The sequence below is a fragment of the Pectinophora gossypiella genome, chromosome 11 (assembly GCF_024362695.1).
Source record: "Pectinophora gossypiella chromosome 11, ilPecGoss1.1, whole genome shotgun sequence".
NCBI classification, from domain to species: domain Eukaryota; kingdom Metazoa; phylum Arthropoda; class Insecta; order Lepidoptera; family Gelechiidae; genus Pectinophora; species Pectinophora gossypiella.
Genome location: NC_065414.1, coordinates 14053820 through 14067116, shown reverse-complemented (window position 1 = coordinate 14067116; position 13297 = coordinate 14053820). Strand labels below are relative to the sequence as shown.

The following is a 13297-nucleotide window of genomic DNA, read 5'->3' as shown; positions in this document are numbered from 1 at the left end:
TAGTTCAATTGAAAAGTAGGCGGAATGCGAAACAGACTGTTTGCTAAGTAGGCAGTTAGCGAAGTAGTCAAACAGAGAAGTGGGTAATGATGCGAAATAGACAGTTTGAGAAGTAGACCCCTGGCGCCGGAGGGAAATTCAGATTTGCTTGCAGCAACGTTGTTTTCTTTTTATTTATTGCGAATTTGAAAAGGTCGTACTGATTTGACATGCAAATTATAGTTATGACAAAATTTATGGCCAGTGCCATAATTGTCATGAAATATCTTGTTTCTGTTGTTTCTAGATTCGAACCTTATTTGATGGATGACAATAATTAAAATGATGGCAGCTCTGATTTTTATACCGATATTATTATGTTGGTAAGTGAATCTTACAGTGCACGCGAAAATTGACTTTACTGTGACGAACCTTTTCATGACTGTATCTAAAAGCGGCGCAATAAGAGCTACTTTACAATCAAGTGTGTTCAAAATACATTATTATATGTTAATAAGCCCTTATTTATTGTAAATACTAAGGACTTATTTAATAACTTATTATTAAAAAAAAGTTCCAATAAAAAATCGCGCTTATGTTTGCCTAACCTTCAGTTTTCTGTTGAAACTTCAGATTTATTCTTATGCCTCCTCAAACCCCGAAATTCAGAATGGAAATCCTGAGTAATCTTGATTTATCTCCAGAGACGGTTGAGTTAGAGAGATTAATTGCAGCCTTACCCCGCATCGAGATGATTTGGGGACGTTTCTTACTAGCCACTGTGGTCCCGTGGTTCACCGGCACGCTTCTCAAACGGCGAGCGCCAGTTCGAACCCCGGTCCGCACTTGCACCAATGCCTTATTAATCTCTCTTCAGTGCAGTTTTCACGTTGTCCTCTGCTCACCCCATTAGAGACTACGCGCGTGAGTTTAAGAACGTATTTATGTGTTAATTATAATAATAATATTATCGCAAACTAAGAAAAACAAAGTTGTAAGAACATTTTCAAAGGAGGGTTTAATGGAGTCTAGTTTCGACACCTTTGAAGTCTCATTGCAGATGGAGAGACCTGGCAGCGACGTGCACTAATTAACTAATTATCTACTAAATATAATGATTAAAATATTCCAGACAGGTTCAGGTGACTTTGCGTCCATGCTGAATTGGGAGGGAATAAAAACAGCCAACAGTTAACAGCCTCCGTGGTCTAGTGGTTAGAGCGTTAAGCTCCCGATCTAGAGGTCCGGGTTCGATTCCCGATGGGGACATTGTCGAAATCACTTTGTGAGACTGTCCTTTGTTTGGTAAGGATTTCAGGCTTGTATCACCTGATTGCCCGAAAAAGTAAGATGCTTCGGAGGCCACGTTAAGCCGTTGGTCCCGGCTATTAGCCGTAAAAACACCTCCACCAAGCCGCATTGGAGCAGCGTGGTGGAGTATGCTTCATACCCCCTCCGGTTGATTGAGGAGAGGCCTGTGCCCAGCAGTGGGTGTATGTATGTAACAAACAGCAAGATCATCCATGCTTCAGAGGTCACATCAAGTAGTCGGTCCCGGCTATTCTTTACTTAAGTAAATACAGGGTGTTAGTGACATCGTAACGAATATTGAGGGGATTGGACCATGATTCTGAGTTAAAATCAAGTGGAATTTTCCGTCGCAAAATTCATGATTTTTTTTCGTTTTTTTTTATATTTTCAATTCTATACTTTTGCGATGAAAATTTCTGCTTGATATCAACTCAGAATATAATGAGCTCAATCATACCACTTAGTATTCGTTACGTTGTCACACACTCCATACAAGTACATACAGGTTTTTTTTTTGACGTGTCTTATTGTAGATTTGCCGCAGATGGCATTAACTACTTGGCCGGACAAATGGGGAGCGCTGAAGGCTCTCACCCGGTACAACGTTTAAGACAACAGGCCTGAGGGTGCCCAGTTGGGCGCGAACCTCGGCTCAGGGCGTCGTCTGAGAGGAAAAATTTTTGAAAGAATTAATCGACCCTAGTGGGTCGATAGCGATAAGCGCTGAATGAGGGAAATCGTCGACCACGCCGGCGGGGTCGGTATCGGGGACCTGAAGTGTTTGGTGTCGCGAGCTGATTGGCTGCCTCTATGGCTAGAGTAATCGCGTCGTCGGGATCGTATATTACGTCCTTCGGACGCCGATACTTTTCAGTACCGTCCCTAAGCGGAATGTACTCGGAAGCCGCAACTACCAGGGGATTTTAATTTGAGCCATTGGGCAATGGTTGGCAGAAGTACATACAGGTAGCCATACGAATAGGTATGGGTTAGTGACAACGTACGGAATATCGAGCGGGATGGTTCAGAACATAATTCTGAGATGTTATCAAGTGGAATTTCCTGTCGGAAAATTCTGTTTCATGCTTTTGCTATGGAAAATTCCACTTGATATCAACTCAGAATCATGGTCTGAATCATCCCTCAAAGTTTTTGTTACGATGTCACTAACACTCTGTATGTAGTCGTTACATATACGCTGAGCCATTTCGGGGCCTTTGCGGCTCTATAGTAATCCTTGACACCAGTCCCCGAGGCACGGCTATCGCGTCGCGCGCGGACTCCTCGATATAATTCGCAAAACCCTCGATAATTTACGCTCCGCGGTGCAGTTGTCATGCAACCCTGCTGGGTTGATGAATTGGTTATTGACTTTACAACCCACACGAAAGAAGAACACTTCCATCGCCTTGATGCCTTTTCCTTCCCATCTTTAGTTTATTTTAGTAAAACTTAATCATCGTTAATTTCCTTGTAAAGTAATCAAGAGAGTTGTTACAGATTAATTAGTAAATATTAATTATTTTGATTAATGATCAGTATGACTCCTTAATTAATCATTAATCATTATGGAACGTCTTAAACTTGATGCTAATTAAATATTAAATCACATTTTGGATGACTGACTTTTCCCAAATCTGTTTATTTGGTTTGTTATGAGTATACTTTACTTTAATAATAAACGAACACTACTGGGAATTCAGTATGACTTTAAATTAAATCCAATATTTGTAGGATTTTCTTTTGTAATCCTTTGCCATCATGTAATATCACCCTGAAACTCCATAATAGAATAAGAAATAATACTTCTCCATACAAAAATCTTAGTATTCGTTACGCTGTCACTAACACCCATGCCTAATTGTATGGGTACTGTAAGTACTGAGAGGGCTGATTTAGCTCATTATTCTGAGTTAATATCAAGTGGAATTTTCGATCGCAAAAGTATAGAATTGAAAATATTAAAAAAAAAACTAAAAAAGAGTCATGAATTTTGCGAAGGAAAATTCCACTTGATATTATTAACTCAGAATCATGGTCTGAACCATCCCCCTTAGTATTAGTAGCGATGTCACTAACACCTGTATATTAAGTAGTCTTATTGATAAATACTGGTAATTGGTAGATAATCGAAACAAATGTAAGTGTATAAAATGAATGTTGGATATCGATATAAATGTGTATGAACTAATATGGCCTTTCTTTGATATATATTTACGTAAAAAATACGATTTAAAGCGCGATCATTTTACCTAAGGAATAAAGATATTTTTGAGTTTGAGTGCGAAAGAATAGAAAATGACAACGCCCTTTACTCCTGATACAAAAGTACCTATAGTTATGAGGATGAAAAGTTGAGATATTATCCCAAACGCCGTAAAAGTATGCAGCCTATCACATGTCGGTAGTTCCTCGGCTCCGTTCTATTTAAAATAGTATATCGCTATTTTTTGGCTCTACAATATCTGCATGGGGCATATTTCTAGATTTTTATTGCTTCCGAGGTTTTTGTTCCGTTGACACTCGGATACGCGACTCTATATTTATGGGTGTAAAAGTTAAGCGTTTGATAGGGTGAAAAGTGGAAAATATGGAAAATTTTATGGATGTGCAAAAGGCACTATTTGTACCCTAGATAGGCCTCTGCTTTACACGGTCATGTCTAATAACATTTATGTAGGTATGGTTTGATAAATCCATGTTGCATTTTTAAATTACTTTCAGTTCCATACTTTTGCGACGGTACCGGGCAGAGGGTAGCAGTAACTGTCAGTACTATTCAGAGGCGGACAACAGGAGTCCTAGTAGGGCTTTGAAATTGACTACTCTGGGCGCCATCTCACTCGCGTCAGACAGAGTACTGCGGGGTGGAAAGCAAGAGGAAAACTACTGCCCTATTTTTCCCTAAAAAGGTAGCATGGAGAATGCTACACCGACAAGAGCGTGGCTCTTAAAGGATGATGAGTCAAAACGTCCCCCTCCACCAACATATTCCAGACATACCTCATTCGAACCGTCTTAGAGAGTTGATATTTTAGTTATATGGTGACTTCCTCCAAATACGCGTGGTTTAGCCGGAATTCGGGATTTTAAATATGATTTTGGATACCTCCTAGTACATCACTATTTCAAGTTTGCAACCAACAGATTCCAGACATATCTCAATCGAAGCGTCTTAGCGAGTTGATATTTCTAAACTCCATGTATTTTGAACCTAAAACTAATTGGTAGTCTTTTTATAGATACTAATGAAACTACTTAAGTACACATATAAAGTATCTGTTGGAAGGGGGGGACGGGTCTCATACAATTACGGTCATTGACCTTTGTGATGACTTTTGTGACGGAAAATTCCACTTGATATTATATTGGGGCATCCCCTCACTTGTTACATACACCTGTATATTGTCGCTTTATAGTGATAACCTCTTTATTATTAGCGTATTTTTGTAATGCCATTTGAATTTGATATTTGACGACGTTTTCACTTAGATATTTCCCATATGTACATATTGGTATCGATTCGTCATAAATTAATGCGACTTGGACCTAAAGTAATAAGTATTATAATATAGACGTAATCATAGATATGTTTTATCTATTTCTATCTTCCTTTGGGACAATTAGGTGATCAGCCTGTAATGTCCTAACCAAACTAGAGATCACAAAGTAATTTTTGTGATATTTCCCCACCGGGATTCGAACCCGGGACCTCCGGATCGGATGATCTGTGCTTCGGAAGGCACGTTAAGCCGTTGATCCCGGTTGCTACTAACTGATGTAAGTAAGTAGTCGTTACATGAGTCACATCAGGGGCCTTTGGCGGCTCAACAGTAACCCTGACACCAGGGTTGATGAGGTTGGTAATCCACTCACAACCCACACGAGAGAAGATGTATTTCTATTCGGAGAAAAATATACTGTTGTAGCAGAGTACAAACTCCGCACATACTGGCCTTTTGTTCTGACCATCATCATTTTAAATTACGAAATTCTCATTCCATTCCATTCGCATTTCCTTTCATTTTACTCACTTTTGACTCACTGCATCCCCGACCTTCATTAAAATAACAAGTATATTATACTGTTTAGGGCCGTGCCCTCTAATTCCTAAGTCTTGATTCTTTTGTGAAATATGTAATATTGTGAACCATGTATATTCCTATCCTGTTTGTGAAGTGTTTTTAATAAACTGTATATATTCCTGCTTGCTGTTGCTTCTACTTTATCATCGTCATCACCAATCATTCCCCTACTCTGCCGGCACGTCGTCGCGTCGGGATACCATATCCTCACCACCCAGCGTGCCGCACTGTTGTATAAAAACTTAGTATTAACGTAACTTGTCCTCTCTTTCTTGCATTATGGTAAGTGAAGGACGGTAATAACTTAAGAGGCGTGAAACTAAAATTAGGTTATGTTTTGTGTCCGCACTAATAGGTACGGTCACGAGCATTAATATGTATACACTTTGATACCATGTCACATTAACTTTTTTGACAAATTGAACTGTAAGTCTCACTAAATGTCAAATATATTAGTGCGACAGAGTCCTGAAGTGGGTACATTATATTGCTCATGACTGTAGGTAGGTAAACGTGATGGTAAATTAAGATCAAATCGTTGGACCGTTTTTCTGCACTCGATAAGAAATATTGCGTCATAAGAGCTGTACCAATACAATAACCAAATGATTTTCTTCTTCTTCAAGTGCAGAAAGGGCAAATATTGAGTATTTATTGACCACTTACAGGTAGGTATTTACACATGACTCGATGTCTCATATATAAATGATTCGGTTAGAGGGTTATATTATCTATATTCACATAGAGGATATCTATATTCTATATCCAGCTTACGACATCGTATCAACAGTGGCTGCAAGTTGTCTTTGATTACTTGTGGCTCTGCCCACCCCACTAGGGATTACGGGCGTGAGTTTATGTATGTATGTATGTATTCACATAGAGGGACGATAACCAATAACTTTTTCTCCTATGGTATTGGTATTGGTATGGTATTCCTGTAAACACAATCTTATTTTATTTTAAGTTATACCTGTCATTTTCTTATCCGCCGAAAAGGAAAGGAACGGGTAGTCGGCAAGCATAAAATTTAAGCACAAATTTAAAATAACCCTATAAAATTTTTGCATTGGCTAATAATCTGACAGAATTAAGTTGACAGTACACGTCAAACGGTATACCAGCGAGATACCTTTTTGATTCGCCCGGGTTCTTCATTCATTTACTCATTCTTCCTAAATTTAAGAGCTGTCAATCATCTGTCCCTTTCCTTTTCGACGGATAAGAAAATGACAGGTATAACTTAAAGTAAAATTAGGAGGTGTCTGCAGGAATCGGGGCTAATGAGTAAATGACTAAATCAAAATTACACTGATAAGAGGAAAGTGCATCTCAACAACAATCCTTATCTATTTACATTGCCAATGTGTTGGGTATCAAATAACACGTTGGCAGTCTCGATACAAAATGTCTTGACTTCCTTGTAGGTTCCGCATATTACTTAAATTTTTATACGTCCTGTTAAAAACGGGAATAATAATAAATTAAAAAAAAGTAAAGCTAAATAAACAGATATTTTTGATTATTTGAATATTTTTACTAAACCTTCAGTCACTTCAGCCTTCAAACAGGTGGACAATAGCATTCATCAAACATACTGTAAAAACCTTTAACCTTTGATAAGTTACCCGGGATTCAACGCGCCCTTAGTGCGCACCTGGTCGTTTCTTAGTGACCCATGTATGGGTCACGGACGTATGGAACTAGTCCGTCATGACCCATATATGGATCACTGGACTGTCAACGTGTTAAATGTTTAACCGCCTCTTCAGTTTCTGCAACGTTATAATTGTCATTTTCTGGCATGGTATTGCTACCATCATAAAAATATATAAAAAAAAGTTTATTTCTTAACCTGTTACACTTTAACAAATATTTTTGGTTAAGTACTCCTTTTAAGTAAAAAATATACCTGTAGTAGGAGTATCCGCTATTCCAACAGACATTATTTAGTACCAGGTTTGATAAATTGAAAAATAGGAAAAAATAAAAAAGGAAAGTAAGAAAAATAAGAAAAATACCCACTTAAATTAACACAAGTCATTTTTGTGTGTCACTCTCTCTTCCTATTGTGTGTGGATGTGTGTGTGTGTGTGTGTGTGTGTGTGTGTGTGTGTGTGTAATAAAAACATATCCTTTTATAAATATCCTTTATCAACCTTTGTGAGATACCAGGAAAATAGAACAATAACGAACCAACACCAAACAATTTGGCAGTAGACGGTCGGTCCACTTTTTTATTATTTACAAGTTTTTTTTAATACCGCGCAGACTCTGGAAATTGACATCAGACATCCCAGAGGGGATTAAAACACTAGGACTTAAAACGGTGAAAAATAAAAAACACGTGTCGAGTGTATTTACGTATATTATAGTTAATCTTCTGTCGTGTGGGCCGTGAGGTGGATTATCAACCTCATCAACCCTGATGTCAGGGTTATTACTGAGCCGCCAAAGGCCCCTGACTTGTCTCATGTAACGACTACGTACTTACATTAGTAAGTAGTAACCGGGACCAACGGCTTCCGAACCACGAATCATCTTACTATCGGACAATCAGGTGATCAGCCTGCGGAGTCCTAACCAAACTGGGGATCGGTTGATATCGATAATACCGGTCGATTATATTATTATTTTATCGATTTTATTCTATGACATTGTTTTTCTGTATTGTTTTGTAATGAATGACTTTTTGATTTCGAAAGAATAATTGTTATTTCATTTATTTTATTTTATTTGGGTAGCTTACAGCGTTATATTCGTTAATTTATTTTAGTTTAATAATTTAATATCTTCTTGTCATTATTATTTGCATGTTATAATTTTCATAACTAAAAATGATGACCTAATGCTAAATGCTGACCATCTGCAAACTGTACCTACCATTTTTAAGGCGAATGAATGAATTATGAATTATGATCAGAAAGTGATTTTTGTGATTTGTCCCCACTGGGAATCGAACTCGGGACCTCAAATTCAAATCAATATTCAATATTCTTTATTTGCATACTATGATGGCCCCCCCAGGACCCTACCTATCTATATACCTACAATAAATAATTTGAAATTGTGTTATTTTAGTAAACATTATCTGAGCATCGGCCATTTTATCCGCCATCTTATCTTCGTGAGCAATTACTCAACCCCGTGTCGGTGTAAATGTAAACGCTTTCTACATTTGGCTCCCGCCGTGAACCACTTGGAACATCTCCAGCGTTCTCCACCCAGCCTCCACGCCCCACCAACTTTAAATCAAACACAAACGTTACTTTCCATCTTGATTTAACGCTAGAGTTTGGCAATAAATTCCTATATCTGTTTATTTTATTTGGCAGAGACTGGGACACTCGTACAAAAATTCTATGAAATAAAAGTTCATCTGACAAATGGGTTCGTGTAGATAGTTTTCAGTTACGAAAAATTTTAAACAAGAATGTTATAAAATCTCTGATGTTGCATGTTAACCATTCTAAGGACATAGATAAGCCACAGTCTGGAACGTATTGGAGTAGGGTTTACAACGTGGTTATCGCTTGGACATCTTAGGTCAGTTCTCGGGACGACCAGGTATGCTCAATCCTACGACAAGTCGAAGCAAATAATTTAAAAAAGCAATATCAGTATTTGAAATTTGTTGGCATGGCGCACTTACTTTTATATGCGCAAATGTCAAATTAAAATATTGCTTTTTTAGTTGAATTGCAATAATGTGGTGTTTTTAGACCTGGTATTGAATTAAAAACAAAATTAAAATAGGTAGATAACTATTTTTCTAATTAGAATCCTGTGTGTGTTCTTAAGTACTTAAGTGCTTTCAGCCTAAGAAGAAACGTTGTACAATTAATAAAATACCGCGAAGAAGGAGTACGAATTGCGAATTACCTGAAAATAAAAGTGGAATTATTTGTCAGTATCATTATTTTACCGAACTTATTTTATGCAAGGTAACCTAAACTGAAACAGAAATCCACAGAATTCAGATGGCTTATAAATGAACGTTACGTCTTTTGACGCGAACGGACCTGCTTTTTTATAATTATAGCGGAATAGTCAATGGTCGAGTCAGCAGCGCAGTCCAGCTGCGGACCTTTGCCCGATTAGCCAAGTCCCACACCACCAGATGGAGATGGAGTATCACCACAAACTATGGCTCACCTTTTGTGCTGTCCTAAGTGCCCTAATACCTGCTAGTGCAGGCAAGACCTCTACGAAGCCACTGACAATGCCGTAAGCGTGGCCAATTATTGGTTAGCAAAAATTTAGTATCGATCGCCATCGACTCGCAAAGAAGAAGAAGCCCAGTCCGGGTCTGATATTCGTAGCCGGGACAAACGGCTTAACCCAACCCTGTCTTCCGAAGCACAGTATACTGACCGAAATAAAATTGCCGTACGAGAGTTCGAGCACTCCGAATGACACCATGACGACACTGCGCTGGCTGCGGATCAGCGCCACCACGGCCATAGTCCGCAACTCCTTGTTGCCCTGCATCAGCTCCCAGCCACAGTTGAATATCGCGTTCGGTACCAGCGATGCCTGTGAACGTACACGATTCTTTATTCAAATATTACCAGCATACAAAAATCTGGTCTGATCATATCTGTTTCTCTTCGGGTTCGACAGTCAGGTTCAGTGATGTTCCCGGGAATGTGCCCACTTTAGGACAATTCCTGGTAGTAAGAAGGCGCATAAGTTATATAAAAAAAACTTCATTACTGGCAGATAGAATACAGGGTGTTAGTGACATCTCGTAACGAAAACTTTGAGGGATGATTCAGACCATGATTCGGAGTTGATATCAAGAGGAATTTTCCGTCGCAAAAGTATGGATCGGAAAATAATAATAAAAAAAACAAAAAAGACATGAATTTTTTGACAGGAAATTCCACTTGATATACCAACTATATATCAACTCAGAATCATGGTCTGAATCATCCCCCGCAGTATTCGTTACGTTGCTTGTCAGTAACAACCATACCTACTTGTATGGATACCGTATTTACTTGTATGGGATGTAAGTGACATCGTTACGAATACTGCGAGGGATGGTTCAGCTGATTATTCTGAGTTGATTTCAAGTGGAATATTCCATCGCATAAGTGGCCTGGTGGCCTGAATCATCTCTCAAAGTTTTCGTTACGATGTCACTAACACCCTGTAAAATTGTAGGATCAGAGTACAAGAAAGAACAATTTAGAAAAAAAAACAGCTAGTGCCTTTACTATTAAAGAGATTTTACGGTATAGGAACATTCCCACTTTGGGAACCTTTCCAGGAACGGCATACGTCTGCTCACCTCGTAGGTAATGTCTCCACCAGCCATCATGTATCCTCCAAGCAACGCCACCAGGCATGACATGAATGTCATGTTTGCCACCCAGAACATTAAATTTCGTTCTATCACCTGGTACGAAATAATATGTTAGGTGGTTATAATCTGATCATTTCCCTCATTCAGCGCTTATCGACCCCTATATACGACCCCGATAATTCACTTCAACACCCCTCTTCTTCACTTCAACACCCCTGAGTGGAAGTTCGCAGCCACCGGGGCATCCTTAAGCCTGTTGGTTTAAATTTTGTACCGGGTGACAGCCTCTAGCGCTCGTCATTTGTTCAGTCAAGTATATAATGCCATATGTATGTAATAAGACACGTCAAAAAAAAGAAAAAAGTCTGACCTCGAGCGCTGTACCGTGTCTTAGACAGTTGCATACTCACGCGGGCCGGAGACAGAGCAAGCTGCTATATTCTGTCTGTCCCTGTCTGTCATTCGCATTATTTGTACTCAAGCGTTCACCCCCCCCCCGGTACAGAGCCCGCAGTCAGATTTATCATGTTGCGTTTGCATGGTCTTCCTAGTACTTATTTCTATCATGATCTCTTTTCAGTAAATACGTTGAGCACAAAAGTATTTTCTTATTGGGTTACTAGTCTGTAATAAGTTCAATAAAACTTACGACGAGCTTTATAAGGCAAAGGACAAGTAGAAACATGCTCTGTACTACTTGGATGCTGTATAAGTTGCCCAAAGCGTACTGAACATTTTGGGCGTACCTGGAAATATCAATACTTATTTAAATCAACATTTAAACATACTTAGGGTGGTATTAATAAACTAATCTGAGCTGAGACTGACCTCAAGATCATGCTCCAGTCCTTGTTTTTATATAAGAATTGTTATATTGACATGATATTGAGGGCAGCTTCGATCCTATATACGTCCGACTGCAGGGTACAGGCCTCGCCTCAGACCACCAAAGTGGGTATGGAGCATACTCCTCATACCACGATCCTCCACTGCGGGTTGGTGGAGGTGTTTTAGGTCCAACGGCTAAACGTGCCCTCCGAATGTAATGTCCCCACCAAACAAAAGACAGTCGCTCGGTTTGATAAATCTATACAAAGCGACTCGTTCGCTACTCGTTGCGCTTGAGCAATGTCACATACTTTGTATAGATTTCTCAATCCGCGTCACAGCAGCGCTGCAGCAGTGCGCTATTATAAGGCGCTCTAAGGATAAAGAAAGAATGCGTTCAGCTGCTTATCAATCCAAGGGCCTTATATAGCCAAGATGTAAACGAGTATGACAATCGACAGTGATAAACCCTGGACCCTGAACTCTGATAAGCCCCTGAACTATCGTGAAAACTTCTTAAATAGGCTTCTTCGTTCCAAGTTTTAGAAATATAGTTTAGATGGTAGAATAATGCGGCTATATGTGATCTGCAAAACATGTTTTATTTATACCAAAATTTCTCACCATAAAGTATTCTGATGCAACTTTATCCCCGTAACAAATTCCTCTCTGTACTCTCTCTCCAACTCTTGCTGACTCTTTTTCTCGACATTAGCCTGGTACTTCTTCTTCAGACCTTCGAAGTATGTAGAGAGGAGTTTGAACTTCGAAGAGATGAATACCATGGAGCAGACAGAGAGGCAGTCAATTGCAGTCATCATAGCTATACAATAATACCAGTGCATCTCAATGAAAAATCTTATAATGTTGACAAGGACTCCAGAATGATAAGGAGCTGGGTAGTATACTACTTCTGCGCCAATTGGAGTTCCTACAAAGAAAAAAAGTCAGTAAAATCCATATTGAAGCAATTCACTTAAAAAGGAATATTGCTATTTGACATTTCGCCCTTATTTTTACATGCGCAAATGAGAAGTAGCAATTTTTGGATGAATTGCTTTGATGTGGCCTTTTTAAACCTCTGATGTCGCAACATCGTTCATCGTAGAAGCACGATATCAGTATGGTTACCTAAATCATTGAACTCTGTACTTTGAGCAGCGGCTTAGGAGTAGGTACCCTAGCGGTCTGGCAGGGTACTCCCAATAATATGATATTTTCACAAACGATATGAAGAATATACTACTCCACAGAGCCACCTTATGTCCCTTACTTAGTTGTTAGCAGGTCCAATCTATGTACCTCGTGATATGGGTTGTCAGATAGCGTATAAGTCGCGTTTCCATTTGGCAACATTTGGCGCGCGACATGTTGGCCAACATGCTGAAAGTTAGCGCGGAACTTTTGTTTAACAACGTTGTCTGTCTACGCATCTAGTATACGTCTGTTGTCGACAACATGTCGCCGGAGGAACTAGTGTTGTTGCGCGGCACCTCTCCACTCGACAACAATTGATACTCAACTAACGATGTTTTCTAAACAAACTACAAGCCGCGCGACTTGTTGCGTTTCGTTGCGCGGTGTTGTGCATCACAGAGTTCTAATTATAGAAATGCTGTGGGAACATAGCCGGTAGAACCGAAATATGCACAAAACGAAATGTTTTACTGAGGTAATGATTTTATTTTAAAACTATCCACATCGTTCATTACTTCTTTGGTATAGCACAACTAATACTAGTGCTTATGTTATGACGCAATGAATTGCGATTAAATTGGTATAG

At 39.1% G+C, this 13297-nt stretch overlaps 2 protein-coding genes across 3 annotated transcripts in view; one reads left to right on the top strand and one right to left on the bottom strand.

Moving 5' to 3' along the window:
- The window catches only part of LOC126370551 (cytochrome P450 6B1-like), a 139592-nt gene that overhangs the window by 54114 nt on the left and 72181 nt on the right, over positions 1–13297 (top strand). The window lies entirely within an intron of this gene.
- LOC126370615 (uncharacterized) lies at positions 9168–12985 on the bottom strand. 2 transcript variants are annotated; one of them, XM_050015578.1, is made up of 6 exons: positions 12788–12985; positions 12139–12445; positions 11336–11432; positions 10672–10779; positions 9750–9911; positions 9168–9257 (listed from the first exon to the last, which is right to left on the bottom strand). In XM_050015578.1, the coding sequence occupies exons 2-6, from the start codon at positions 12357–12359 to the stop codon at positions 9216–9218; spliced, it is 630 nt and encodes a 209-aa protein (XP_049871535.1). In that variant the 5' UTR covers positions 12360–12445; positions 12788–12985; the 3' UTR covers positions 9168–9215. The 2 variants fall into 2 exon arrangements, with proteins under 2 accessions (XP_049871535.1, XP_049871536.1); XM_050015579.1 differs by having other exon boundaries at positions 12817–12985.